The sequence below is a fragment of the Myiozetetes cayanensis genome, unplaced genomic scaffold (genome assembly GCF_022539395.1).
Source record: "Myiozetetes cayanensis isolate MyiCay16 unplaced genomic scaffold, myiCay2020 scf9, whole genome shotgun sequence".
Taxonomy (NCBI): domain Eukaryota; kingdom Metazoa; phylum Chordata; class Aves; order Passeriformes; family Tyrannidae; genus Myiozetetes; species Myiozetetes cayanensis.
This window is the reverse complement of record NW_026088185.1, coordinates 29471390-29498564: the sequence shown is the minus strand read 5'-3', so window position 1 is coordinate 29498564 and position 27175 is coordinate 29471390. Positions and strand designations below refer to the sequence as shown.

The 27175-nt window shown below is 41.5% G+C and overlaps 5 protein-coding genes across 12 annotated transcripts in view; 3 read left to right on the top strand and 2 right to left on the bottom strand.

The window, feature by feature from the left end:
- Window positions 1–710, bottom strand: part of CEP70 (centrosomal protein 70) — a 10503-nt gene extending 9793 nt beyond the window's left edge. For 2 of the 4 annotated variants that reach the window (XM_050340548.1, XM_050340551.1), the window contains exons 1-2: window positions 551–710; window positions 8–113 (exon numbers count right to left, since the gene is read on the bottom strand). In XM_050340548.1, coding sequence (XP_050196505.1) covers window positions 8–113; window positions 551–559 — 115 coding nt within the window. In that variant the 5' untranslated portion in view covers window positions 560–710. Of the gene's footprint in view, window positions 1–7; window positions 114–309; window positions 321–550 lie in introns of those variants that run through there. The other 2 variants (XM_050340549.1, XM_050340550.1) reach the window with 2 other exon arrangements.
- Window positions 1–14094, top strand: part of TMEM37 (transmembrane protein 37) — a 132704-nt gene extending 118610 nt beyond the window's left edge. The window contains exon 3 of the transcript XR_007632109.1: window positions 14083–14094. The gene's annotated coding sequence lies outside the window, so the exon portion shown is untranslated. The remainder of the gene's footprint in view (window positions 1–14082) is intronic.
- On the top strand, window positions 687–10688 carry FAIM (Fas apoptotic inhibitory molecule). Of its 4 annotated transcripts, XM_050340555.1 has the most exons (6): window positions 709–732; window positions 2324–2381; window positions 3029–3164; window positions 3533–3761; window positions 5206–5255; window positions 6354–10688. In XM_050340555.1, exons 2-6 carry the CDS (start codon window positions 2338–2340, stop codon window positions 6501–6503), a joined length of 609 nt encoding a protein of 202 aa, XP_050196512.1. In that variant the 5' UTR covers window positions 709–732; window positions 2324–2337; the 3' UTR covers window positions 6504–10688. The 4 variants fall into 4 exon arrangements, with proteins under 4 accessions (XP_050196514.1, XP_050196512.1, XP_050196513.1 ...); XM_050340557.1 differs by lacking the exon at window positions 2324–2381 and having other exon boundaries at window positions 687–732; XM_050340554.1 differs by lacking the exon at window positions 709–732 and having other exon boundaries at window positions 780–2381.
- On the bottom strand, window positions 9016–18955 carry PARP9 (poly(ADP-ribose) polymerase family member 9). The gene is made up of 10 exons (XM_050340545.1): window positions 18789–18955; window positions 18382–18421; window positions 16149–16969; window positions 15072–15296; window positions 14786–14992; window positions 13630–13690; window positions 12818–13192; window positions 11977–12125; window positions 10471–10645; window positions 9016–9341 (listed from the first exon to the last, which is right to left on the bottom strand). Exons 1-10 carry the CDS (start codon window positions 18924–18926, stop codon window positions 9016–9018), a joined length of 2517 nt encoding a protein of 838 aa, XP_050196502.1. The 5' UTR covers window positions 18927–18955.
- Window positions 18866–27175, top strand: DTX3L (deltex E3 ubiquitin ligase 3L). Of its 2 annotated transcripts, none has more exons than XM_050340546.1 (5): window positions 18866–19099; window positions 19927–20144; window positions 22044–23582; window positions 24328–24545; window positions 26171–27175. In XM_050340546.1, the coding sequence occupies exons 1-5, from the start codon at window positions 18925–18927 to the stop codon at window positions 26238–26240; spliced, it is 2220 nt and encodes a 739-aa protein (XP_050196503.1). In that variant the 5' UTR covers window positions 18866–18924; the 3' UTR covers window positions 26241–27175. The 2 variants fall into 2 exon arrangements, with proteins under 2 accessions (XP_050196503.1, XP_050196504.1); XM_050340547.1 differs by lacking the exon at window positions 18866–19099 and adding an exon at window positions 21856–21919 and having other exon boundaries at window positions 19973–20144.

The window sequence follows — 27175 nt, the reverse complement described above, 5'->3', positions numbered from 1 at the left end:
TCCTTACCTGTCTTATTTCTGCAGCACTGGGGGGCACCAAGACTCACCGGTTTCAACCCATGACGCATTAATAGCTTGTTTAAGTTTTCCCACTCTGCCTTCTCCTGCTGCAGCTGGGAGAAGGGGAAGAAGAGGCAGAAACCTGAGTTCTGCAGATCAGCTGTGCAGGCTGTGGGGGGTACCAAATGCCCCCAAAATTAAACCAAACCAGTCCCAACCCCCCAAGAACACCCAGCCACTACAGAAGGGCTTGAGAGACGCTCCAATATGATCTGCAAAATACACTCGGGAAAAGCGTACTTAACATACATCATGCTCAGTTTTCCCGATCTCAGTCAGAAGGAAAAACACGTGCAATGAGCGAAATTCGCCCTTCTAAGAAGCCCAGACCACCGGCCCTCGGCTCCCTCCAACGCCCCCGGGGCGCAGCGGCCCCGCCGCGAGCGGAGCCCTCAGTAACGCGGTGGCGGCTCCGGGGGTTACGGGCTGTTGGGTCGCCCTTTGTCCTGCTCCAACCACCCAGCAGCGACACCCGGTGCCGCCACGGTACCTCTGTCATGGCGAGGGCCGCCGGCCGGGCCGCAGGGCAGGAGAGGGGCCGGTTCCCCGGGCGCGGAGCGGCTCCGGCGGGAGGGGGGCTGAGGGAGCGGGCGGGCGCGCGGGCGCGGGGCGGTGCCGGGCGGGAGCCGCCATTTTGCGGCGCGGGAGCCGAGGGGAGGAGACCCGGCGGAGGTAGGAGCGGGGCCGCCGCCCTCAGGGGCGCGGGGTGAGCCGCCTCGGGGGCGGCGGGAACGGCATTGCAGGGACGTGGGGTTTTCTTCACACACACACACACAAAAAGCCCGCTGCCGGCGGTAACGGTGGGTGGGGGGAGACTTGCCACCCTGGAGCTCATGCGCTTCCCGGTACACCGCGCCGCGGTGAGCGCTGCCGGGATTAGGTGGGCGGGGAGCGGTAATCCCAGCCTGGTTTTGAAAGCAAGCCCTCATGTGTAAAGGAGTAAATCTCGTTTTGGGCCGCTGCCTCGGTTAGCAGAAAACGCAGTGGAACGAGGCGGTCGGTGCAGGACAGATGTGCTTCCCTGGGTTGGAGCCCGCGGGTGGCTGTTGGAAGCGAGCAGCTCCCTCCAGGCTTTCCCTTGGCACTCGGGTGGTACCGGCAGGCTTTCAGGAAACACACAGGTGCCCTAGAGTCCGGGTTCAGCTTCGTTTTAAAATAGAAGTCTATTACCTCATTACTATGATTTGCTAAAAAGAAAAAAAAAAAAAAAGAGGAAAATAAAAGGAATTTGTGTGTTCTGGGATGCTTCCTAACCCTTTCAGCACTGATCCTAAATAATCACCAAGATCCACGCGGGAATATTACGTCCTGCCGGGGATGGTGAAGGGTGGCCTGGGGATACCCTCCAGCTGCCACCTCTCCTGGCATCTCCTTTGTGCCAGAGGCCGCTCCTTGTGCTGATCCAGTGCCAGGGCCAAGCGCGGGTCTATCCCGAGCCGCCGCTCCCTTGAGGAGAGGGAAATATACCCCGCCTGACTCCCACCGTGTGCCGGGGAACGCCAACCTTCACAGCCACCAATAACTTCAGGAACAGCCAAAAGTCTCCTCGGCAGTTATTAGCACGTGTTACTATTTGTTTACATTTAAGCTATGCTTATTGATATGCACAGGCGAGGCAGGCAGCCCTTAGCAAATTAATTAATGGAAATAATACGTTAAAAATCAGTCAGTGGTTGTAAAACACCATAATGGTCTATTGCTCTTAAGTAAGAAACGAGTTATTTGTGGTTCACATGGATTTTGTGAGTGAATCACCAGGTCAGATTTGCTAATGTGGTTGCTGAAAACTGCTACAATGGTTTAGGAAAGCCAGTAGGTGAAATTGTTGGCTGTGCAATTTCGCAGTCCCGAGGTCATTACAGTCTGGGACTGAGATGGGCAGCTCTGATCGGGTTCCTGCTTTTAGTTTCTAAACTTTCAGTCACAAGCTGGGCAGCCCATTTTTCCATCAAATAACCGACAAAGTTATGATGAGCTAATAAAGTTACAATAAACTGCACTTACTAAATTGAAAAATATTATATTTTTTCCAAAACACAATACAATTCCAAAATTTTTCCTTTCTGTTTAAGAGGAGAGATGGGTTTATTTTAAATGTTTTTGTTTCATCATATATACTACAGCTAGCACTGCATGCTAGTTAATAACGCTTTAAAAAATGTCCTTTATCTTAACTGGAGAAAACCAGGAAAACTTAGACCTCAGCACTTCTCTGCTGCTATTCTGCTTTTCTATTTTTTCTTGCTGCTAATTGGATTAAAAGCTGTTTGGGTTACTATGGCGTCCGGGGAGGAGATTACTGTCTGTGAAGATGAAGTAAGGTAAAAAATCAGGACCGTGGTATGAGCAGATTTGGAAAGATATCCACAGTTCCAGTGTTCAGTTATGATTGTATCTAAACTTTGAAAATTGCTTAAATAAAAGGATATCTTGCCAGATCTCTTCCCCTGTGGCTGTCTGTGTGTGCATTTCTGCATGATGTAGGTAGTGTTTATGAGATTACAGACAAATCTGTAAAAACAGCTAAACTGGCCATCCTGACTATTTTTCGAGTCTAAAAGGCTGAAACACTTTCTTTGAGACCAATCAAATACTGTATTTTAATGCCTACCAGGAAATAGCAGAACTGTCCAGGAGCATCTGAATGCTAAGTGTATTTTGTAACCTACTGTCACCTGAAATTGTAGTTTTAAAGGCTTTTTGAGCTTAGATAGGTATCTGTGTCTTTGTACTGTGTTTGTCAAAGTGAGTCTGTTTAACTGTCAATTTATATTTTGTGATATTTTGTCATATCTGAATATTTGAAAAAAAAAAGAAAATATAAGCAGTTCTGCAAGGTTACTCTTTCAAGTCTCGTTTTTCATTTGCAAAAAAAAAAACTTGCCCTGAACCAGTAAAGCTTTGAACTGCAGACATCAGGAATTGAACTTTCAACGACAATTAATTTACTTTGTTGGTTTTTCCTTAGGTCTCGGTACAGCCACTTAGAGAAGATGACAGATTTGGTGGCTGTTTGGGAAGTAGCTTTAAGTGATGGTGTTCATAAGATTGAATTTGAACATGGGACCACTTCAGGAAAACGTGTTGTCTATGTTGATGGAAAGGTGAAATTGCTATGTGCTCAAAATTCACTGTGATACAGATTATATAAGTGCACTTCCATGCAACACGCATCAGAGCAAACAAAAGACTAATAAATGCAAGTGAGGTACATTCAGTTGATTAACTTTACCTGATTTACTGAACTGCATCATTCTTTTTTTCAGTTCCAGTTAAGGTGTGAGTATTCATGAAGTGCTTTGCTGTCTCTGGGCAGAGGCACTCTGTGCATACAAAACACCGTGTATGCATTCATTCCCAAATAACAGTTCAGTACTGAGCTGTCTCCTGAGTTCCAGTTCGGTATTTTTAACATTAAAACATACACTCAGATTTCTCAATTAATACTCACTGTCTTTGTTTTATTCTACAGGAAGAAATAAGAAAAGACTGGATGTTTAAATTAGTGGGTAAAGAAACATTCACTGTTGGAGCTACTAAAACAAAAGCTGCTATTAACATAGATGCAGTCAGTGGCTTTGCATATGAATATACTTTGGAGATCAATGGAAAGAGTCTGAAGAAATATATGGAAAACAGGTTAAAAACAACCAATACTTGGATATTGAACTTGGATGGTACGGACTATAGAATTGTTCTAGGTAAGTAAACACTGAATGACTCCATAGAATCATAGAATCATAGATGTTGCTGCCTTTGAAAATACTTGTGTGCATTTAATAACTGGTAATTAAGAGAAAGTGCAGTTCAGTGGGTAGCACTGGTGCAGTATAAAATCTTGGGTGGTTTGGAAGTTTGGAATGAGATGCCAAAGACAATCTGAAAAACAATGGTCTTGTTACACACATGTGAACCTACAGCAGTGTGGTCTAGATTTAAAAATAAAAAGGAAAAAAGAGGTTGGGAGGCATTACGGCTGCTGCATCCATAGAGCTGCTCTAGCAAGACAGTTCTGCAGGTGAAGCCTCTTATAGAAGTGTTATCTGTGTTGTGATCAAACCCGATGTTTGTTCAGCAGGTACCCAGGCTTTCCCTCCAACAATCATCAGCCAAAGTCTCTACTGAGGAAGTGTGACAGTTTCTACTTTTTTGATAGATTAATGAGCATCCTTTTTTCTGCATCACTTCTTAGTTACAAATTTAATCTAAAAACTTCGGATTATAGTCTTTCACTATTTTAATAAGCAGGCAACACATCTGTTCTGCCCCCCCTCCTTAGACACATTACAAGCAGCCAGGAGGCAGGGACCCCCTGAGGAATTTGTCCATGGCATCTAGTGGGAAAACTTCCACTTAGGTATTGCTGTATGGTTAGATCTGGAAACAAGGGATCTTGGGCTATGATTTTTATAAAGCCTCAGGACATAATGAACTGCCCTAAGATGAAGGGAGGCAGTGAAGAAAAGCAATTTTTATGCCAGAAACAGATAAATCTCCTCACAGGATTTTAATCTCTCTATGCTTACTGGAAAGGCAAGCAGGGATCAGCTCTCTGCTGATGACCTGTGGATGACAGTGTCAGTAATGTGAATTCTAGAGCAAAATAATTTAAGAAGGATGTGCTGGAAGAAATAAAAGAATATTCTGTTTCAAATGGAAAAAATCTAAGATTGATATTTACAGTGGTACTTGGGCTTTTGAGAGATTTTGAAGAATACAAACAGTTTGATGGATGTTAAATAATGCTGCTTTTGAATTAAACCAACCTGGAAAAAATATTAGAGCTTCACTGAATAAATGGCACTCAGATAATTAGCAGAAATTATTTCACTTTTCTGTCTTCAAGTTTTTCAGTTTAAGACTGTCAGAATATTTCTGGCAATAATCTGAACAACCCAGAGTCAATAGCCAGGGCTAGGGAGAGGTAAAAATGTATGTTCAAAGCAAAAGTTGTTTGCTCATTGTTGAGAGCCTCCCCATCCTGCTGTGAGAGCAAACCCTGTAGCTCAGGGACTATGGCTAATTAGGAACTTCTTTTGGGAATTGAAAATAAAATTCAACGGATTTTTAAAATTCCTAGATCCTTGTCTATGGCGGGGGAAATACCTCGTTCTTTCTACTTTCTGTTTTCCTTTTCTTTCACAGAAAAGGACACTATGGATGTGTGGTGCAATGGTGAAAAAATGGAAACAGCGGTACGTGATCCCTTCCAAAGCCTCTTCCCAGCCTATGGCTACATACCCAAAGCTTAGCAAAATAAGCCTCTGCCTTTCTGTCACATCTGCATTAGTTTTTAGAGCAGGCTGGCAGGTAGAAGGCTTAATCTGTTTGATGTCTTTTTGTATTATGATAGCTGTCAATATGTATACGAGGTAGGCTTCCCCCTCCTTGAAGGATGTGTCAAAGTGGCTGCCACAAAAAAGCCCCTGGATGAGCACAAATTGTAAAATCAACAGTTGTGCTATACCTGAGAGCAGGATGAAGATTCACCAAGTCATGGAACAGCCTGGGTTGGAGGGAACCTTAAAGATCATCTCATTATAACCCCCCTCCCGTCACAGGGACACTTTCCACTAGATCAGTTTGGTCAGAGCTCTGTTTCTATAGAAATCAGTGGAAGAAACCCCCTTTCCAGTAAATCAGATTTTCTGCTCCTGGTGGCTCTCAGCCTTTTCTATAATGTAATAAATGCTCTTAGAAGTTGTTCTTGCAAGCTGCATGTGCAGGTTTAGTTGTCAAACTGTGCTTCCATTAGAGCAGCACACGGATTGTTCTGCTCTCCCAAAGATGACATAGCTGTGCCTGGCAAAATCTGCAATAGGAAATTACGTAACTGCAGCAGGAGCCAAAAACACACAATTCAAAATACACAACTGGTACTCAATTCAGGGACCTCTTTCGGCATCCTGCTGTAGAAGACATCCTAAATACTTCACCTTTTACTGCCACTTCAGCATAAGTTTGTGTGGCACTTACTAGCTGTACAGCACAAATGGGCAGGAAGATGCTTTTTCTATTTTTATTTACTAACATGGATCAGTAATATGAACTCACAAACTCCAACTTTACCATTTTGATTGTCATCTGATGCCCACAAATCTTTAACTGGACATGTTGACAAGGCCCTGCCTGACATTCTGGAGCTTTGTTCAGTTTTTGGGCTGCATTTGTTGCAGGTACCTATGGCTGCTGTAATGTGGAAACTACAAGTGATCTTGACACTGATGCACTCAAGCTTTTTCATTTGCTAAAATATCACGTGTCTCTTTTTATTCTTGTCTCCTCCCTTCCAGGGTGAATTTGTCGAAGATGGGACTGAAACTCACTTCACTGTTGCTGATCACAGCTGTTGCATTAAGGCTGTCAGTAGCGGGAAACGAAAGGAGGGAATTATTCATACCCTTATTGTGAACAACAGAGAAATCCCAGAGGTGGTGGAGTAGCCTCTAGTTAACTGATTATTGTAGGACTAAGATCAAGAATTTTCAATTACTGTGGTAATTATTTTAATATGTACTACTTGGTACGTCTAGTTTGTGCTGGGTTTATTTTCTAGTTTCTGTATATGAAATTATTCTTTTTGAGGACCAGATGAAAATAATTATATGCAACCTCTTACATTAGCAGTTTTTAAAAAACTATATATATAGAATGTATATTATATCACTAAGTGTGGAGAACACTGGTGAACTTCAGTAGAAATTATACACCAGGAAAAAATCTCGCTATAATAAAATGGAAGATAAATATTCAGTTACAATGAATCCTTATAAACTGCAGGTGTATGTGGAGGGAGGAGAAAGCATGTGCTGGGTATTGGAATAAACTGTTAAAGCTTTCTCAATTATTATTTTTTTCTATTAAACAGAGTACAAACCTTTTTAGGTGCAGTTAAGAGTTACAGAGTTAATAAAAAGGTTATTAATAAACACATTGTTACCAATACTTGTGTAACAGTATTAAAGTAACACTCAGTTATGAAAACTGATTTTTTTTATTCCAAGTAGGAGAAAGATGTTACATTGTGCCAAAAAATCCTTTAGGTTTTCTGAAAACTTAGAAATTGTTAAAATTGTTGCAGTAGTTCAAAAACTCTGTACTGAGTTTTTTCAAAAAAGAAAGAAGAATTCCTGCCATGAAATTGCTTTAAAAAATGAAATCTCTTGAACTAAACTGAAATAAGAACTTATCCTTGTTCAGCGCTGTCTAACCTTAAATCTACAGCTCTGTGTTTTCATGGCAGTAATGTGTGAATTGAGAAACATGAGGAAAAAAGGGAACAGAAGTAGAAAAGAATTTATTGCTTAAATGGAATAGTTAAAATAGGAATAGACTCTTAAGAGCAACCTTGGGATTTCTTGAGACCAAAATTCACATGTATTAGAGGCTCACACACTACAAAACTACCTTTTCAAAAATAGGTATAACTAATCTTTAAAATAAGACTATAAAAAACACCCACTACACAAATATGAATATATTAATTTAAAAGTTTCTTTTGTAATGGTTTGAAAAAATTTCCACTTGCAACCTCACATAAAAGTTCAGAATTAGACTTTTATAACTTAATTTCTTCTGGACTTGTGAGTGGTTCCTAGCACTATGACTACTAGCTTAGGAGTTGCAGGTGCAATACAAGTACCCTGGGAATTCATTAACAAATTATTTTGAAAAGTTGTATTAAATGCTACTTTCATCTGTGTTTTAGAGATCAGATGCTCTCCATCAGCACAGTGCTTTGCCTGTGGGTGAAATGCTTTTCATATGACAACACTGTTGGTTTTGAATGGTTTTATGTGAGCCCTTCTCCTCCCCAGGTAATGACAGTTTTGACTACAGGTGACTTCAGGTGAGAGGCTGACCTGATACTGACAGGTGAGGTACCAAAGAGGAGCGTTTATTTCTGTATTACTGCACTGCTTTAAGCTGTTTAGGTGTTTTAGGCCCAGAACTGGTGGGACAGTTTGGACAAATCTGGTGGTAGCTTTTTATTTGGGGCAACACATCTGTTTTAAACACTGTTAACATCAGGCATAGTTTTAGGCTTCAGTAGAGAAAGCTTCCAAGTACCCGAGTGCTGGACTGAATCCCCTTTGACAGTGGAATTCCTATAATGGCTCTTGGGCTTTTCCATGTGCTGGCTTCAGGTTGCTGCAGAAGCAATGTGGGCATACCTGGCTACAAGGCTGACAGTGTAATCTTTAAAAGATATTGATAAAGGTAGATTAATTGAAGATCAATTTCAAGCTGTAGCTTGAACCAGTTCTTTACTATTTTGTAGCCTTTCAAAGAGATTTGAAATTGTCCAAACATTGCTGAGAAATCTGAAGCTCAAATACAGTCCAAATCACATTCTTAAGACTATATAAAAAAATACAAGTGAACTGATAGTGACATTCATACTTTTAATTTTGAATACATGCATCTACAATAAAACCTGCAACAGCGACTACTGTTGGATATCGTGCAGTATTGTCTCATGTTTGTCATAACTACGTGTATTTAACAGCTTGTCTCTAACTGCGAAACAGCTTTTATCTGCTACATTCACCTATTTAAGTCAAAAGAAAACTTAGGAATCAAAGGCACAACCAAGACTTTTTGTTTCACTGACATATGCAATATCTCAGATTAAGAGAATGCAATACAAAAATGACAGCCTATGCAAACATCACGTGTATAGTCCCCTGCTCAGAACACGGTAAGGTAAAAAGTAAATGACCATCTAAATGTTAAACTGTATTTTGGGATGCTCTCCCTTCTGTTTCCACTCACAGACAATTTTGTCCTAATCTCCTTAAGGTATTGCCTTACTCTTTTGTTCATGGATATTTCAGAGTATTTTGCATGAGGCACTTTGACCACAGCACATTACTAAGTAGAGCATCCTCTTAAATCTAAGCACTAGACTTTGTTCTGAGGTGATCTTCACAACAGCAACAGTTTTGAGTAATTCTAATTCAGGATGCTGCTGTTTCCAGCTGCATAATGCTTAGTCACCGGGCAACAAGTCAGCAAATATTGTGGAAGGGCCCCAACACTGTTGTAAATGACAAAGGTGTCAGGATTAGCCATATCATTTACCAAACTGTCATATATCCTAAAGGCATCCCCCTCCACAGCCAGAGGCATAATAATATTAGACTGGCCTTTAGTGTATAAGCCTGTTAATACTTCAGCCTCAAACACATACATTTTAGAGTCCATTTCCCCCATAGCGTTATCCTCCATAAGGTTTCTTGGGTTCCTTTTAAAGTAGATGCCAGGTCCATAATTTTGTTCTGGAAAAAGAAAGAAAAATTTTCAGAAGAAGAAGACAAAGTGTTCAACAACTGGTTCTTTTGGGGTGGTAGTTCCAAGAGGCTGCTGCTTGATTCAGGATTACACAGGATGTTACTGCTCAATATGTGCCATCTTTTTGGAAGGATGTTTGATTAACTGCTACTTCAGCGATAACTGTTCAGATGTAACTGTTTAATACAGTGGTTGAAACATCAAGGTCTAAAGTATTTATATAAATGTATGACTGCCACTTCAATTATCACAGATCTGATAAGCACCAAAAGCAGCAAGATTTTAATAATGCAACCGACCAAAAAAAGCTTTGATATTTATAACAAGAGTGTCACATAAAAGTGCTGTTACAGTTTCATGTGGAAAAGTGCAAGGATATTAGACCATCATCCTATTTACTGCTCCTCAAGTGTGGAAATGTGCCATGTACATTGCATAGACGAAGAAAGTGGAAATCTCCACTTTTGAACGGTTTATTGCCTGAAATCCCAATTCTGCAATCGACAAGCAAAATGTAACACCCTTCACCTATTGTAGGATGAAGCACTAAAAGCTTATTCTTTCCCTTTCTGAAAACATCTGTCTACTACAATATTTCGTAGAGCCCACAATTTCTTCCGAGCGTGCTCCCATCCGAATGGCAGCTGAGCAGTCAGACTGTGTGCTGTCTCTGACCACACCTGGTCTGAGCACGGGGCTGGGCTAGACAGCCTTCCCAAGTACCTTCAGCCTCAGTATTCTGTGATGACTTTGAACATATTTTAAGCACCAAGCTGCTGAGTGCATGTTTGCAGCAGGTAAATAAGGATCTTGACTTTCTTTAAAGAGTGATGCAAAAAAATAAAACTTGGAATGGAATTATGTGTATAGTAACAATTCTGTCAGTAGTGTTTGGGCTAGGCTTGATTGAATCCAGGCTTATTGTCCCAGAGCCTTACTGGCTTTAGAGTATCAGGGAGGGAAACTTTACTCTAGATAATAAAGTAAGCTCATACCAATCTAAACGCACATGAGAAACAATTATTGTTTAGGAATGACATTTTTTTCTGATTTTAACCCAAATTTAGTAGTCAGTCACTGTTCATTTTGATTAAAGATACCAAAGCAAGTTCTTACCTTTTGGTGGAGAATACATCCTGTGAAATCCAGTCTGGCAAACTGAACTACAGAACTCAGCAGGAACCTGCTGGTACAACTTGTGGGTTATTTTGGAGATATCTTGTCTTTCTTCTATTCTTTTTTTCATTTGTTGGAATGCATCAGATAGAAGAGGATTATGTATCTTTTCAATCTGTAACATAAATAAATAACACTGTAGTATAAGCAGAGACCAATATCCATGCTATGTTCTTGAATGCAAGAACCTTTAATTAATGCATTTACATGCATTGACCGCATAGCAGATCAAGTATCTGAAGTGTGCAACTGATCCAAGGAAAAAAAAACATACCACTATCCCATGCCTCTCACTGAAATCAGTAGGAATATTTCCTCTTGTACTGATTTCCAGTACTTGAGTTGTGCTGAACAGATTGAGTATCTCATACGTGAGAATAAGCTGTGTGGCTGTCACAGCCTAGTCTTGTGAAGAACTGCAAGTGTGCAGCAAGGCTTGGAGAACCTCAGCTCCCACTGATCAAAACTTTACAGCTGTCAGGGAAAAAGGGGGCACAGAGAAGAGGGTCTGTCACTTGTGTCCACAGTGCCCAGCTGTGTGCAGTGTAAATAATCACACAGAACCTCGGGCAAATTGGCTCCACCAGTGGGCAGCCACAACTCCATGGCAAGGGGCAGTGCCAGGGGCCTGCAAGGCTCTTCTCCAGAGCCCTCTCATGCCAGACCACTGAGCTAGAAACAAGCAGGGGCTGTAGTACTTCTGCTCTCTTAACTCATTTAACTGAGCTACAACTGGTCTCCAGTGCAGCATTGTTGTAAACTCTGATGTAACTTTTGTGTTGAGACTCAGCAAAGTTTTTAGTTCTGCAGATCAAGAAGCATTTGGTGGGTATTTACTCTCATTTCAATGTTAATACCTTTCTCTTAGGAAAAGCAGTTCAGCCCATGGCAGTGGGGTTTCCATTTACTCAGTTAGTACCCAGGCACACAAATTCCTGTTTAGAAACTTCTGTATTTCTCTGCCTTGCACAGCCTCATCCACCTTCTGTTCAGTAAAACACTGACACCCAAGCAAGGTCCCAGTTTCAACACATAATCAGATCAGAGCTCTGGCAAATTCAATTGCTAATTGTTGGTGTCAAGCTCACAAAAAGAAAACAGGGACACTGCATTAGTGTCCTGGAATATTGAACTCCATCTACCATCCATACAATCTCATATTTGTCTAGTCCTATAGAGGAGCATTTGAAGCATGAAATATCAGGAAGAATATACAGTACAATTAAAAAGACTACTCAGAATTTCATCACTTTTTGAGTGATTATTTGCATTATGTTTGAAATAGTTTTTATTAGGAGTAAAGACTGCTTCTATTTTAAGGCTTAGCCTGATTTGATCTTAATTTTTAAAAGCAATATATTGAAATAGTTCATCAGAGTCTTTTAGGCATACATTAAACATGTTAGTTCAAAAGTATGAGCTGAGAATCAGTTTTGCCCTCTTTACCTTGAGAACACGAAGTCCAGCTTTTTCAAACTGTTTCTGTCTGTCTTTAAACTCCTGGAGGTGTGACTCTACTGGTAAAATCTTGATGGATTTAGTGGTATTTGCCTCGTGAAGGTCTTCTTCTGAAAGTTGACCTGCTTCTGGTTGGCCTGGATATCAAAAAGGGAGTAAAATTTTCATGTATCATAATGTCTGAAGCAAAAGGAAGGAGGAGAGATCCAGTACTTGGTAGTTAAGAACAAAGGATGTTAAGTATTCTCTGAAGTAATGTCAGAGGCTAACACTGAGAGAGATACATATATATATATATATAAATGTATTCTATTTTTCTACATTTATTATAAAGAAACCAGAGAAAGAGGGAACCAAAAAAGAGCAATTTATATTTTCCATTACCTTTCTCCACAGCCCAACCTTCATATAAAGGTATCTATATTGAATGGCTATACAAACATGAATTAAAATCAGCCACTCAGTAGCTTTCTGTAATGCCACTAGTTGTATCAGCTGTTCGTGAAAGCCAAGGACTCTGCAGAACAAGTCCACTGCTGAGTCCTGCAGCAGTGGTCCAGCTGTAGCCAGCTGGTTGTACATCACAGCCAGCCTCTGTATAAACTGTGCCCTACTGGGGGTACTGCCAGGTGAGCGACCACAGCTAAGCAATGGTCCCCAGGGGCTCGTGCGTTAAAAGCACAGGAATATCAGTAATTAAAGCAATACTCTGTATATGTATGTGAACTGAATGCACGTCTGCCCACTCTCAGCAGTACTAGGATATACATTGCTTCATAATTGACCTTATTTAAGCACTTATTTACTTAATTAGTCACTGTGTACGTACACATTGAGTGGAGCAGTTTCTTTTGTTCAGCCATAGTCTTCTCTTGCATACGAAGGAGCAAATTCTCAGTTGTGAGCACTGCATCAATCACAGCATCAGGAGGGCCTTTAAATTCCAGTGTTGCTTTTCCACCTCTCACTACTTCTGACATATGTACATTAGAAGGCATATCTTGAATGAGTTCTGCAAACTCCTTTTTACCGAGGCAAAAAATATAGTTGTTTTTAATAACAGCACGGTGACCTTCCTGAATTTGTACCACACTCCGCAGCCACGATTCTGCTGCTTCCACTGCTGTGTGTGTTCTCCCTGTAATTGCAATCACTTGTTCTTCATTTGCAGTGTCTTTTATGCTTTGGATGCCTGGCTCTGCACCTGGAAGAAAGGCAAGGGCATTGAAAGAGTGTAGAGCTTTCAAGTGCTGACACAAATTCCTACTTGTAATCCAAGCAGGAAGAAAGTAGTGTGCAAGAAACACTACTCTTCTGTATGCTCAAAACAGAGATTAGACACCAGGAGGTAAGCGTTTCAGGAACTGCACACACACACACATATGCAGAATTTATTTGCCTTTCACTAAATGACTTCCAACAAGTTAGGCACTGACAATGATTTTTGTTTTAAAATCTTAAAAGGGACTGCCCAGTTCCATTCCTATTAATGTAAAAATACACAACGCTCATGCACTTTTGCCTCCCCCTTTCTCCAAGACACATATGCAAATATTAAGTTCTTTTTAAAGGAAGGTGATTTTGGATTCTCAAATCTAGAGTGTTCATTTACTTGAAATACCCCTTCTGTTCATTACTTACTCAGTGGATCACTTCTGTTCTCCAGTTTGTGTTTTGCTGAATAGAATTTTCTCTGGAAAACCTTGAAAGATAAAAGTTTAGGAGCAGTTTGCAATCTCTGTTGTCAAAAATGTAATTCATCTCTTCAAAACTCTGTCAGATAAGCAGTTTACAGCTGTAGTTACACCCTGCACATACCTGCAGCCCCCAGATTCTGAAATTGTTAATGGCTGGCATAGCACCTTTACCAACTCCTTGTGGTTGTGGCATATCTGGAATTTATTCAACCACATAAGAAAAGGTGTTTATTACCTGCAGTTTAATGCTGACAAATCCTTACTCAGTTTCAAAATCCAGACTATTCCCCTGCCTTTAACCCAAACTCCTCTTTGTGATCCCACATGGAAAACCTCTAAGAGGCTGCTAGGCAATGGATTAGCAAACTGCATTTCCTTTTTCATTCAGCAAGAAGAGGTTTTGCTGTGCCCTGATTATCAAGGAACTAAGTGATGAGCACACAGCTGTCAGACAGCTTCTGTTAGAGTTTATGGGACTGTTACAGAACATGAATCCACCCTGAGAATCGCAGAATGGTTTGGGTTGGAAGGGACTTTAAAAAATCATCTAGTTCCAACTCCCCTCCACCAAGTTCTTGCACACGTTGAAAGAATGGGTGGTTGAAGTTGAATAGGAACAAAAGCAAACTCTCTACTCTTATAATAGATGGCTATCTGACCTCAGACAAATATCCAAAAGAGGGAAAATGGCACACTGTCTGCTTGAAACCCTTCTATTAAGTCATATAATCTGTTGATTGCCCTAGGAACTTCATACCAAAAAAAATCGTTAAAGAAATTTCCTGAGAAGGAATAAGTTTATTCCCTACTGAGTGAAGAGTGGAATCTTATAAATTCATTGACAGTCATGAGAATTTCAAAGCTCTCTCCCCTTTTATCAGACCACAGGGTGAACACTTCCAGTTTAGTGAAGAGAAAATAAAGATTTGCAAAGATTAATTATACCTAATAATGAAACAAATAGTTTCATAAAGGGACCTGCTGCTCACCAATGCTGTTAAGTAGTACAGAATACAGACTACCTTCATTTTTAGTCATCTATGGGAATATTTTTACAGTTCTGTGTTTTCCTTATGGGTAGTTAACAACAAATATCTTACCTGATAGGCATTATGGTCATCTGGGCAAACGACAAACTGCACATCTCTCTTCTTCTCAGGGTGTGCCCTGGCAAAATTTAAAACCTCTTCAATCATGGTCTCTGCCACTATATCAACAGGCAGCTTTAACGACCACTTTACTGGAAAAGAAACTGAGGAACATTGCTGGTCCTGACTCAGGCATCTTTTCACTGCATGCTTTAATTCCTGCAGGGAAAACAAGTATTTCAGTCCTCACATCACCCAACATGAAAATCCATTAAAATCCAACATAACTGATCATCACCTCATACTGTAACACCAGGTGTTCGTGTTCTCTCAATAGCACGTGCAGTACAAACTCACAAGGCAGATCATACCCTTCTGTTACTATGAGTTCCTTATAATGTGTCGAAAAACTAAAATGATTCCTCAGTTCCTTCTGAAGACCTGGACCAGCTTTTTGCAGCAGTCTTGAAAATGGGCTGGGAGGATTCCCACTCTTAAACACGCAGTTAACAACAGCTCTAGTCTGCAAGGCAAGAGTGCAAGTCTCAGTGTACTTCAAGTTTACTACTTGCAAGCTTTGATGTTATAGGGAGCATTCTTTCTAGCCACAATTCCTGTAAAAAAGCCTGACTGCAGCACATCAGCTGCTTGAAAAGTTTTCCTACTACTTATTACTACGGGCAGCACTGGAACACATTAAAGTATCCACCTTGAAGTAGCAGTAAATGCAGATATTTTCAGAAACAAGCAGTGTGCACAAGAGCTGTTCCAGTCATCAGAGTATATTCAACTCAGTTTTACTGCCACTATCGAAGTGACCCACATGTGCCTCATCCAATCCAATCCTGCTGCCAGTTATCAAGCAGGAGAGAACTATGGCTATGCCCTATTTAAAGGTAAGGTGAACATCATCTGTAGAAGCTATTTTCAGCTGTTTCAGTGGTTTTTTAGATATCTGCAGTAATGACATCTATGAGAACATAAATTATAGGGAAAAAAAAGCAAAGCAGAAAATAAGAGTAGAATTCTAGGGAATGCGTGATAAAATGTGAATTTCCATGATGTTATAAAAAGGAAATAAATCTAACAAAGAGATATATTATTACCAATCTCTAGCTGCTTCATATTATATCATAACAGCATGTATACAAAAAAGAAATAAAAACTTTCTGAAGTTTAATACCTGTTTAGAAAAAACCAAACAAACCATAGTTCCTTGCCACTATAATTTATTTACCACATCAAACATTCTCAGCAGGTTGAGAAAAAAACTATTTAGTGGACCGATACAAAATGTGTTCTGAACTCTTGGACTCCAAATCCAGTAAAGACTTGGAGGCAATACCATGTTCAATAAATTTCAGGACGGACTTACCTTCTGCTCATCAAGGTATCCTCTTGTGATGCGCAAGTGAATGTCTTCATATTTGATGGAAGTTAAAGACTGGCTTGGTGAAGACAACACAGTTCCCTGAAGTGAACTGGTATCATCCAGAAACTTTTCACAGGCCTTCTTCATTTCTGCAACTGTAGCCTCATCAATGTTCACCAGGCGGATTTCCCTGAGAAAGCTTGGTGGACGTACCTCAACAAACTGCCTTACAGCCATTACAATCACCTGAACACACAACTCGAGTGGGAAGCCAAGGACACCTGAGCTCACTGCTGGGATAGCCACAGACTCTATGGTACTTCGTGGAGCACTAACACAGTACAGAACATTCATAATAGCCTTCTCAAGTAGGCAACAACATTTTTCCTTTTCAGAAGCATCCCACCTTGGGCCAACTGCATGAATTATCACCTTACAAGGAAGCTTCCCTCCACCTGTTACTGCTATGTCACCAACTCGGAGTCTGCCATGCTTCTGAACATAAATGTCGCTTTCCTCTTGTATTTCTGACCCTCCAGCTGCCACAAGGGCGAGAGCAAGACTTCCTTTATGCTGTAGGCATTCATTGGCTGCATTCACCAAAGCATCGACCTTGTGTCTTGTGAGATCACCCTTACAAACACAAATGTCAATTCCCTTCAGTTCTTTCCTGTATACTTCAAGAGTGCTTTTGAAGGTCAACATACAAGCAAACTTTTGGGAAATGAGATTACTTAGACAATTGTCTCTTCTCTTAAAAGCTTCATAGGCATCTTTATTGATGGGCATCATCAAGCTGACCTCATCCATTACCATGCTTGACCCTAGGATACAGAATATAAAGTGAAATAGAAGATACTACTGTCAAAACATTGCTTTTTATAAAGAAGTGTAGTTTATAGCTCTCAGTTTTATCCTACTGTCATTACTAAGCAATATTTTTTACACAGTGTGATCTCCCTCCCCTTTTCAGAGGTGTAGAGAGCCCGACCGATCAGAGAGTCACTAAAAGATGACAAGAACAGCATCACTGAGCCTGTGGTGACTTGAGGGTTTGAGTTTGCTTTTTTTTTTTTTTACGTGAGAAGGAAGTTTGGTTAAGATGTGTCTCCTCCTGGCACTTGTATTCTCTCTCCTTCCTACTGTTTATTCTCCCCACCATTAGGCTGACACAGCCATTGTTGGGGACATAGCATTCCATGAATCAGTGACATAATCTGAACCTAAAAAATATTAAGCACGCTAGAAAACTTAATTTTATTTAGAGCCCCAGCCTCAAAAGACTGATGCAGCAGCACAACTGAATGGGCTGAGAATAAATGGTGAGAAGGAGGATAAAGAAGCAGACAGGGCTTTGTTACCTGGCTGCAGTGTCACTGTGATGCTGGGCTGCATTTGACACTAAAACTTCAGCTGAGAAAGCAAAATGAAGCCACGCCATCATCAGGGCTTCAAAATGCTTGCAAAAGAAGAAAAAAATCACTTCTTCCCCTCCAAGATTGTTTTGCTGAGCAGGCTGAAGATTGGCTCCGCCCTCTCCAGGGCATTCTTAGCGTTTTGTTGCTGATTTCCAGGAAGGGCCGAGGATAAGCACCCCAGGCATTTGCAGTGACTCAGCCACACCAGTAGAGGAATAATTGCCGATAGGTTCATTTAACTGCGCCACAGAGACCCTGTGAGAGCTTTAATTCTGTGAGTCTTGTTTGGTCTACAGTTAAAGGCCTAGAGCAAGTTGTTTCTTTCTATGGAACTGTGTTCAGAAAGGCTTTTGAAACTACTTTTTTTTAGGGAACAAAGATCACTTGGGGCGGTTTTTACAATATCGCTATGGCTATACAGCCCTCTCCTGGCAGATATCAGCAGTGCTATATGCGGCCATTATGTTAATTAGTTTAAATCAATTTCTGTAAGTTTAATCAAACTTCCCTGCAGGGTATGCTGCCTGTTTGTACAAAAGAGTCTAACGTTCTGCAGTTTTAAAGCACAGACACCGATTCATCCAAACACTTCTGAGCTCTTGCTTTTTTAAGGAGAAACGAAAGCAAATCCCGCTGAAGTAATCAATAGTAATGTTGATTCATTATCTTGTCTAATTAATATTAATTCACATTAGCTATGAATTTCAGGTTGCTTTTGGCTATTCCACCTCGAAGTTTTCCAGTTTGATGGCCGTGGCTGGCAATTTTCAACTTACATACAGGCACACGCTTCGCAGATGGCTAAATGGGAGGCTTACCTAAACCGATCTCCTCTTCCGAGGTCCTTGCAAAGTAACCCTATTGGAGGAAAAAAAAAAAAAAAAAAAAAAAAAAAAGGTAGAGAGAGAAAGGAAACGAAAGAAAAGGTTACAAGTAACAATGTAGATGGGCTGCCTTCCTACGGGAGGTGTTCCATTGCAAACCAAGCCGGCGGCACCGGCGTGTCAAACATCTGTACGAAGTTTTCTGACATTCACAACGCTACGCGGAGCTGCCGGAGCTCTGTAGGCGAAGTTGCCCACCGCATCCTCTGGCCCCGTCTGACCCGCGGGGTCAAGAGGCCGCCAAAAGTCACTTATTCCCGAGCACCATCCAGAGGACGGGACTGTTATTTCCCCAAGCCCCGCCGGCAGGTCCCGCCGCACCCCCCGCCCCGCGCCGGTACCTGGAAGGCCCCCATGGAGCGGCTTGGTGCGGCACTGCCGTGAGCCCCTCGGCGCCCGGAGCTGGGGCAGGGCCCGGGGCGGGGAACAGAGGGCAGCGATCGGGAAACGAAAGCGAAAGCGGCGGCGGGGGCGATCATGGCGGGGGCGCCGCTGCTCGTGCGGCTCAGCCCCGCGCCCGACCCCGGCGACAAGGTGATCCTCAAGCTCCGGACTTACTTCCAGTCGGGAAGGCGGTCGGGGGGCGGCGAGTGCAACGTGCGGGCGGGCCCCCAGCCTGGCACCTACTGGGTGGACTTCCGTGAGGAGCGAGGTACAGGGCGGAGGGCGCAGCTCGACGGGACGGGGGTGGGGGGAGCGGCTGAGCCGTGTCATGGGCTGGAAAAGGCCACCGAGGCACCATCCTTGAGCCTCTGAGCAGGGCAGGGATGGGGCATGGACAGGGGAGGGCAGGGCAGGGGGGCTCTGGGGCCGCTGGTGGTGCAAAATGTGGATTGTGTCAAGAAGAAGTAAGGCTATCGTAAGTCTGGATGTTATTTGATGTAAGATCTTTGTCTACTTTCAAGCCTAATCTGCAAGAAAGGAGAACTAATCAGTGGAACAGGCAGCAACCAGCATGCCTTAGGGGCATCCGGGAACTAACAATCTTTAAGGATGTAGTAAATCAAGCTGTTGATGTGTGTCTATGTTTTTGCTAACATGGCAAAGTACTCAAGGTCCATGTACCCTACACCGAACTGTATTCATTATAATGCTAAAAATCACATCTACAGGTCAAAAAGAACCCTGCCGAGATGAAGACCCTTCCCCTGAGCATACATCAAAGTTAGTGGGGTTATGTGACTTGTGTGGAAATAACTAACCAGTCGTAACAGAGGGGCTGTGCTTGGAAAGTTACTGAGTTTCTGTATATAAATAGTGGTGCAAAAAGTCAGCTAGGCATGCTTGGTTTGTGGAATACCACTGAGCACCTAAGCTTGCACAACTGTGAAATAAATAAGCAGTGTCTCTCTGGAGTGTGTAATTACTGTCTTGCTTGCACACCAGGTAACGAATCTGATTTTATGGGCAACACTGGTAGCCAACACGTTTTCAGGTAACTTTATCAGCCTTATCTGCCTGTCCCCCAAATTATTGCAGATAAGAAGAACGTGGAATCCCGAACGAATCACGTTTTGGAAATGGGTGCAAAACACCTGAAGATAGTCATCCAGCCAGAAGGAGACCAGAGCAACAGCCAGGCTACAGCACAGGCCTCCGCCAGCCACAGCATCCCTGCCAGCCCTGTCCTGCCCCAGCAGGAGCAGTGGTCAGCCAATGGCTGTGGGGATACGGCAAGTGAAGTCCTTACCAAAAAGGTACATCGGGACGAGCACTGTCACAACCTGCCCTGCTTGTAGTTCCATGTAGTCCTTTATGCTGTACCTCAGTATTTCATGCTGAGCAAATGTCGAGCAAACATAATCTCAGTAAATAAAATGGGGGCCAGGAATGACTTCTGATTGCTGGAACAGAGGTCAATCCACACGTGTTTACAGGCAGCATGTTTTCCAGCGCGTCAACCACTACTCCCCAAAGCATCGCCCTGCTAGGTATTGGGCAATAGTATGCACCTACGGCTGCTCCCAAAAGGTGGAAGAATTGTATGAGATTTGGACCCCTTCCAGATACACAGATCTCTATTTCAGCATGGTTTGCACCTTCAAGCAGCCCTACTTACTTCCATCCCTTACCTCAGCATTGAGAAAATCTGCTCTGATGTGATGGAGCACAGCAAACATGGTTTCAGACACTTTGAACTAGAAGTTATATATAAAAGAAAAGATCAGCTGTGTGTCAGGGACATGGGATAGGGCCAGGCTACATGATGTGGATGTGGCTGTACCGAGACACTGACATCTGTCTCAGAGGGTTAACCCTGTTTTGCATGGTAGCACAGATGTATCTTTTGAGGTATAGCACGTGCTACCATAGTACTTACCTGGCATCTGTACCAGTATAGTGCAAATTTCCCTGTCCTTCTGTCTGTGCAAAGTAGACATGTGAGCATGTTACTACTTTTCAGAATCCACTTTTTTGCCCTAACTCTGAGTTACTAAAGCATGACTTTGGGGAAATTTTAAAAGAAAGTTAAGAAGTGAAATCTAGGAAGTCTAATAAATAAAGAATAATGAAATATAACATATATGTGCTGTTAAAAGACATTGTGTCTGCGTCACCTGACACTAAGGGGACAGACAGATTCTTTTGGGGATCCTTGGCAGAATAATGATGGCACTAAGTTTCATTGTAGTTACAATGAAAGTTCTGAGGTTTTTTTAACAGGATTTTATGATTAGCATAGCGTAAAATTAATGATTGGAATAGCACAGAATTTCCACAAGCAGAATCAATGTAGGACAATTACATGAGTGGTGTAGCACTGCCTTTGATAGCACAGCTGAGCTTATTGTTTCTAGTGACCTGGACCCTCTGCAAATCATGTAAAATCTTTAAACTTGGCTTGCTGTATTGATAGAACAACACAGTCTAGACTCGAGAAGCACACAAGAGCTTACGGGTCATCCACTCAGTGCTGAAAGGAACCAGAAGACAGTGGAGGTGTGCCTGGCCGCTGGTGGATCGTGAGTCTCATCCAGCAGCAGCTCAGTCCGAGTTCCCACTTAGGACTTGTAACTGGTTGATTTTGTAGACAGTGCTGCTAAACCTCCCTGTTCTGTGATGGGGTCAACACCACCTGGTTGGCAGGGTGCCTGGGACCTTCAAGGCCATTAAGGAGGGGACTGCTCGGCCTGGTGCCCAGAAACCTTCAGAATGATAGGGAGGGGAAGAAGAAATCTGTTTGCTTTGTCTACTTGGTGTGCAGGACTTTTAGGGCTTGATAATGAGGGGGAAAGGGACTAATACACAATGAGCTCAGTCACAGAGGATGGCTGTGTGCCTTGTAAAATTGCCAGAGGTTGGGAGCAGAGAGTGCTGGTCACAGTCTCAAATTAAGTAGCAAAGTTACTGTTTCTGCTCCTGCAATGCCAATGACATTAACAAATTTCATTTTTGCTGCTGACTTAGAAGCAGATTGTGTTACTTGCCTGTGTGTAATGTCCTTATCCATGACATAAAAGAAACACTGTGGGTAAGTGTGCTTATTGTAATTTGCCCTTACTGAGATGAACAGGGCTTCTTGCTCAAAGTATAGAAGCAGCAAGCATAGAACCTTAGAAAAAACTAATGTTGATATATTCTTGTCTTTTCTTTAGATATTTCTTACAGTATCTGCTACTTTGAATACCAGTATGTTCTCTAAAGAGCAAATGAAGAAAATAACCATCATGTGTCCAAACTTAAAAAGAGAAAGAAACCCTGCCATTGATGGCTTTGAGAAATTGACAGGAGATTTTACAGATATTGAAAAAGCTTATCACTACTTTGAGGATATCCTTGCAGACAATGACACAAACCATGATTTTTCTCATTCTGAAAGTCAGAATGGTTTGAAAGATGAAAATGATCTGAATACTGAAAAAATGGATGATCTTACAGTTATGACAGCTCTCTATGAGTATTTTAGTCACACCCACAAAAAAGAAATCGAAGAACTACACGAACGTTTTGGAGTGCATATAAGAAGTAAAGACAACCACGATGGAACCACAGCAATAACCTTAACTTCTGATGAAAGTCCTGCATTGCTGAAAGCAGCTAGTAATTTTTTCATCAGTACTTTTCAGAGAAGTGTAGAAGATCTCAAACAGGAAAAAATTCCCATAACAAACAGTTACCCATTAGAGGAGACAATAATGAAATTGAATGAAAGATTTAGTAATCTTCTTGCTAAAGTGGAAGGGAATCAGTTCCTACTTCGTGGTCCAGAGAGTGAGATTTTAGCTGCCAAAAAATTTCTAGCAAAGGAAAGTGAGAACAGTCAAGCTGAAAAGAATATGGAAGCATCATCTGTACCATACAAATACAGGAATGGAATTCCAGTTGATGCTTCTGTGTTTAAATTGTTGGAAACCATATTAAAGAAAGAATTTGAAAACATTGAAGAGAAATTTGATACAAGAATAGAAATAATAGGCAAGTCGTACGACCAGAAGATGCTTATAATATTTAGGCCTAAGATCCAAACTTCTGATCTGTCATCACATGCTACTGAAAGTTTCATCAATGCATTTCAAAGTGCCTCTGCAATGTTAAGAGAAAAAGTCATCAGCATGAACCTTTCAGAAGATCAGAAGAAAACTTTAAATGTGCTACTCAAAGAAAAACAATTAGAAGATCTTCATGTAGAACTTACAAAGAAGAAAGACAAGTTAATCTTAATCGGTTTACCAGACCATCTTTATGCTGCTGAAAAGCGCATTATGAACATTTTTAATATTGAAGACTCAGCACAAACTAAAAATAAGGCACCACTGTCCTCTGATCTCAGCTCTCAAGAAGCTACAGGAGCACTTAAGAAGAAACCCAGTGTCAGGCAAAAGAATAATCTTACTTTTGAAGGACAGGCTAAGGCAAAGACAGAAGAAAAAGATGATGATTGTCCAATTTGCATGGACAAAATTAAGAATAAAGAAACATTGAAAAAGTGCAAACATGCATTTTGCAAAAGTTGCATTGACCAAGCCATGGCTATTAAGCAAGTTTGTCCTGTTTGTAATACTGTCTACGGAGTCGTGACCGGAAACCAACCAGAGGGAACAATGACAACTAGACAAAGGAGGTTCCCTCTCCCTGGTTATGAGAATTGTGGCACTATCGAAATTAACTATAATATGAAAGGTGGTATTCAAACTGTAAGTATATTTAAAGATTCCTAAAAGATATTTTTCCCACAGCAAAACCAATACTGAATATAAAATTAACTGTTTTCCCATTGTTTTAATTCAAGTCCAGGAAAGACCTTTCTTTGGTCTGTATAAATCTGCAAGTAGTTAATTCAGTGGGTTTAGGTGCAATTACGTAATATAGAAGGAATTAAATGGTCAGATGGTAGCCCTCCATTTTATATGAGCCAGGACAGAGCTACCTGCCTTTAATTTGTACACTGAGAATAACTGAACTGGTGATATCTATGGAGTGATACCATGTAAACAAGGTTTTGTGAGTATAATGATTCTCTGGGGCATTCTCTTCTCTGTAAATAACAATGGACAAAAATGAATAGCAGGCTGGCTTGTAAGCTTTCCAGGTGAGAAATCAGCATTTGTTATGTGCCTGAATTCCTGACTTGGACTGAGGATGGAGTAAATGATAAAGTCAGGGGTACAGTGACATGCACTGGGGAGAGGAGAAAGAGAAAAAACAAATCCAAAAATGACAATGGATGCATGAGTGATGACAAGAAAATGTGAATGAAACTTAGAGGAAAGAAAGTATCTGATGAAAAAAACCTCCCCAAGATCAGTTATCAGTCATGCTATATCCTCCTGAATCAAAGGCAAGATAAAAAGTATTCTGAAAGCTGGGATGTATAATTTTCATGCTTTCAAAGCATTTATAATATACAATGTCTTTTTGTTTTGTTTTTCTACAAAACAGATCAACCATCCAAACCCAGGGAAACCTTATCACTCAGTTCAGCGCACTGCATATTTACCTGACAATGTGGAAGGGCGAGAAATTCTGATGCTCCTCAAAAGGGCCTTTGACCATAAACTGATTTTCACAGTGGGCCAGTCACGTACTACTGGTGCACAAAATGTTATCACATGGAATGATATTCACCACAAAACTTCCATAACTGGAGGGCCTACCAAGTAAGTAGTCTTCTTTGTATGTAATATTATTGCTACTCAGATGAGTCAGGAAGGCTGCCCTGAATATTTTCCATATTAGAGCTTTCAAATTTTGCCACTAACAAAGTGATTGTGGAATGCTCTGTGGATCCAGACATGAACCACCTTCACCTATTTGGACAGATGGAACAAGGATGAACTTAGTCTTCTGTTGCCCCTCAGACCACTCAATCACCAGTGAGTTCTGTAAGGCACTTAGTTAATAACTGCTCTGATTAGAAACTACTTCTAGTACAGGACTGGACATCAAGCTCTTGATAGCACCTAAGGTTGGACTCCAGATCTCAGCCTCTCCTGTTACCTGCTATTTGGCACCAGGAGGTGCTGGTCCATTATGAACCCAGTAAAGATGGCACTCAGACTTTGTAAACTATGATTTGAAATTCTACTTAAAGGAACTAGCAGCAAGAAGGAATAGATGATAGTATAGATATGGTCATGTCCTTTTAGGTGGTAGGAACCATGTGCAGCATTTAGTGGGTCTCTGCTCAGAACACAGGACACTGTGCTGGCCCCATCCACAGAAAGGGTTACCCCATTTTGGTCTTTCAAGCTGTCACAGGATTTTCTGAGTAGATGACAACTCTATTCAGCATTTCTTGAGGACTGGCTGAACTTCTAGATAAAGGCAAGGACATGTGGATGGAGCAATCACTGGTACTGAGTGGGAGCTGCCCGCAGCAGAGACATGAGGGAGGCTTGGATCAGCCCTTCATGTCCTTCCAGGGCTTGTTGCAGCCTCTGAGGAGCAGGTGTTGTCCTGAAAGCTCTAACGATTTGTGTCTAGATCCTCCCAACTGGGCTAGGATCATAAAAGAGCAAAAAGTATCAGTTTCACTTTATCCCTCACTCTGCACAAATTCTCTCCCTGGTTATCACTTTCTTCCTACACACTTCTGGTGATGCACTACTTAAAAATCCAGAGGTGCCATTACGTTTCTGATTTGAATGCTGACTTGGATATGCTTCAGATCTGATTTTTCATTTTAGAAAGATGTACACCCAAACACACTATCATTTTGAAGAGACACAGCAGGCAGCTTTGAAAATCAGTTTGGGCAACAAAATACAGCCGTTCCTTAAGTCTGTAGCTTTAGCCTGTCAGTACCACTTCTCTAGGAGCCCCTGGTGGTCTAGTGGTAAAGGCGCCGCGCTATCACCGCCGAGACCCGGGTTCGATTCCCGGTCAGGGCCACTCCCGGGCAGGTGGGGCTCGTTAGCCCTTAAAGGCAACCCACCTACGTCCTAAGGACCTCACTGCCACCGTCCAAGCTCGCTTGGCCCCGGCAGATGAACCTTAGGATTAAAGGGTGGGCTCAGTTCCGTGCACACTGTGTCTCACCTAAAAAAATCCAATGCGCAGGCTGGAAGGTGGAAAGACCTTCCCCGGATCTTCGCTCGCGAAGACTGGCCATTATTATTATTACCACTTCTCTGACCAGCAATATGGGGTCTGTTTTCTCTATGGGAAAGAAGTGCATAAAACTTTTAAAGAGATTCATGAAAATCTTTTGATGGGAAGATTCTGTAGAATTTTCAAGTGCTTCATTGCAGAAGTTGCTCAAACAATTCTTTTCTTCTCCTAGTTTTGGTTACCCTGATCCTGAGTATCTGCAGCGGGTTCGATCTGAATTGAAAGCAAAAGGAATTGAATAAAGAAATGTATCAACTGTCAACTCTTACGTTGAATAACTGAACGTACAGCAGTCAATTTACTATTCAAGCAATAAGAGGAAAGAAATTACTTTGTTCAACTGTTGTACCTAAATCGCTTGTATTTCACACTCAGCTAAGAAAAGTAATCTTTTATCATCAAACAATATATGTTCTTTTCACAAAACATTTACTTTTCTATATGTGTAGCCTTTACAGAATTTGGGTTTTGTGAATGTAGTATCAGTACTTGTTGCACCTGTTGAATATCAGATATATCACATTGTTTGTATTGCTTTATTGGTGACTCTGATCTCCACTTTTTCCCACACATCTTTAGTCTGACTGCCAAAACCATTAGATCCAGTACTGGCTTTTATTACATACACTTAACTTTAGTAGAAACATTTAACATTAGCTTTGTGTTATTATGTCTGTCACAGTGAATAGCATCACGTAACCCATCTAATAGAAAATTTTCTTGCTACGATCAAGCTGTGATCAGGCTATGAACTTCTGCTTATTTTCCTTTTCATGGTAGAAATGTCATTAGTGGCTTGGGTTTTGCACATGGAATTAGCGTGGCTCATATATAAGTGGGTACATGGATGCTGCTGTATTTCTAGCTCTGCAGAAGTGATGAATGCTCAGAGCCACCTTGAAGCAAATGGAAGGTATATATGGCCATCTCTGATAATGGGCTCCTGGGTCTGTGCCTGCCATTGTGCTTAAGCTTAAATACAACTTTTAAATCAGCTTTATTCTTCCCATTGATTCCAATATAAGTTTAGATTGTATCATAAAGTTACTCTGCAGTGTCTAAACAACCTAGTAATTACCTGTATGGTGGTGTGTCACAAACACAGACATCATTTCAGTGAGTTGAATCATTTTCATAAGATCACTGAATACAACTAATAAAGAAAATATAAAAATAC

Coding starts and splice junctions, on each gene's coding strand:
- FAIM (XM_050340554.1), top strand. CDS start 2,194: ATGCTAGTTAATAACGCTTTAAAAAATGTCCTTTATCTTAACTGGAGA. Junction 3,762..5,205: donor GGACTATAGAATTGTTCTAG/GTAAGTAAACAC, acceptor TTTCTTTCACAG/AAAAGGACACTATGGATGTG. Junction 5,256..6,353: donor GTGAAAAAATGGAAACAGCG/GTACGTGATCCC, acceptor CCTCCCTTCCAG/GGTGAATTTGTCGAAGATGG.
- PARP9 (XM_050340545.1), bottom strand. CDS start 18,926: ATGATCGCCCCCGCCGCCGCTTTCGCTTTCGTTTCCCGATCGCTGCCC. Junction 18,422..18,788: donor GCTCCATGGGGGCCTTCCAG/GTACCGGCGCGG, acceptor TTCCTCCAATAG/GGTTACTTTGCAAGGACCTC. Junction 14,993..15,071: donor ACCTGGTGTTACAGTATGAG/GTGATGATCAGT, acceptor TTTTCCCTGCAG/GAATTAAAGCATGCAGTGAA.
- DTX3L (XM_050340546.1), top strand. CDS start 18,925: ATGGCGGGGGCGCCGCTGCTCGTGCGGCTCAGCCCCGCGCCCGACCCC. Junction 19,100..19,926: donor GGACTTCCGTGAGGAGCGAG/GTACAGGGCGGA, acceptor AAATTATTGCAG/ATAAGAAGAACGTGGAATCC. Junction 23,583..24,327: donor TGAAAGGTGGTATTCAAACT/GTAAGTATATTT, acceptor TCTACAAAACAG/ATCAACCATCCAAACCCAGG.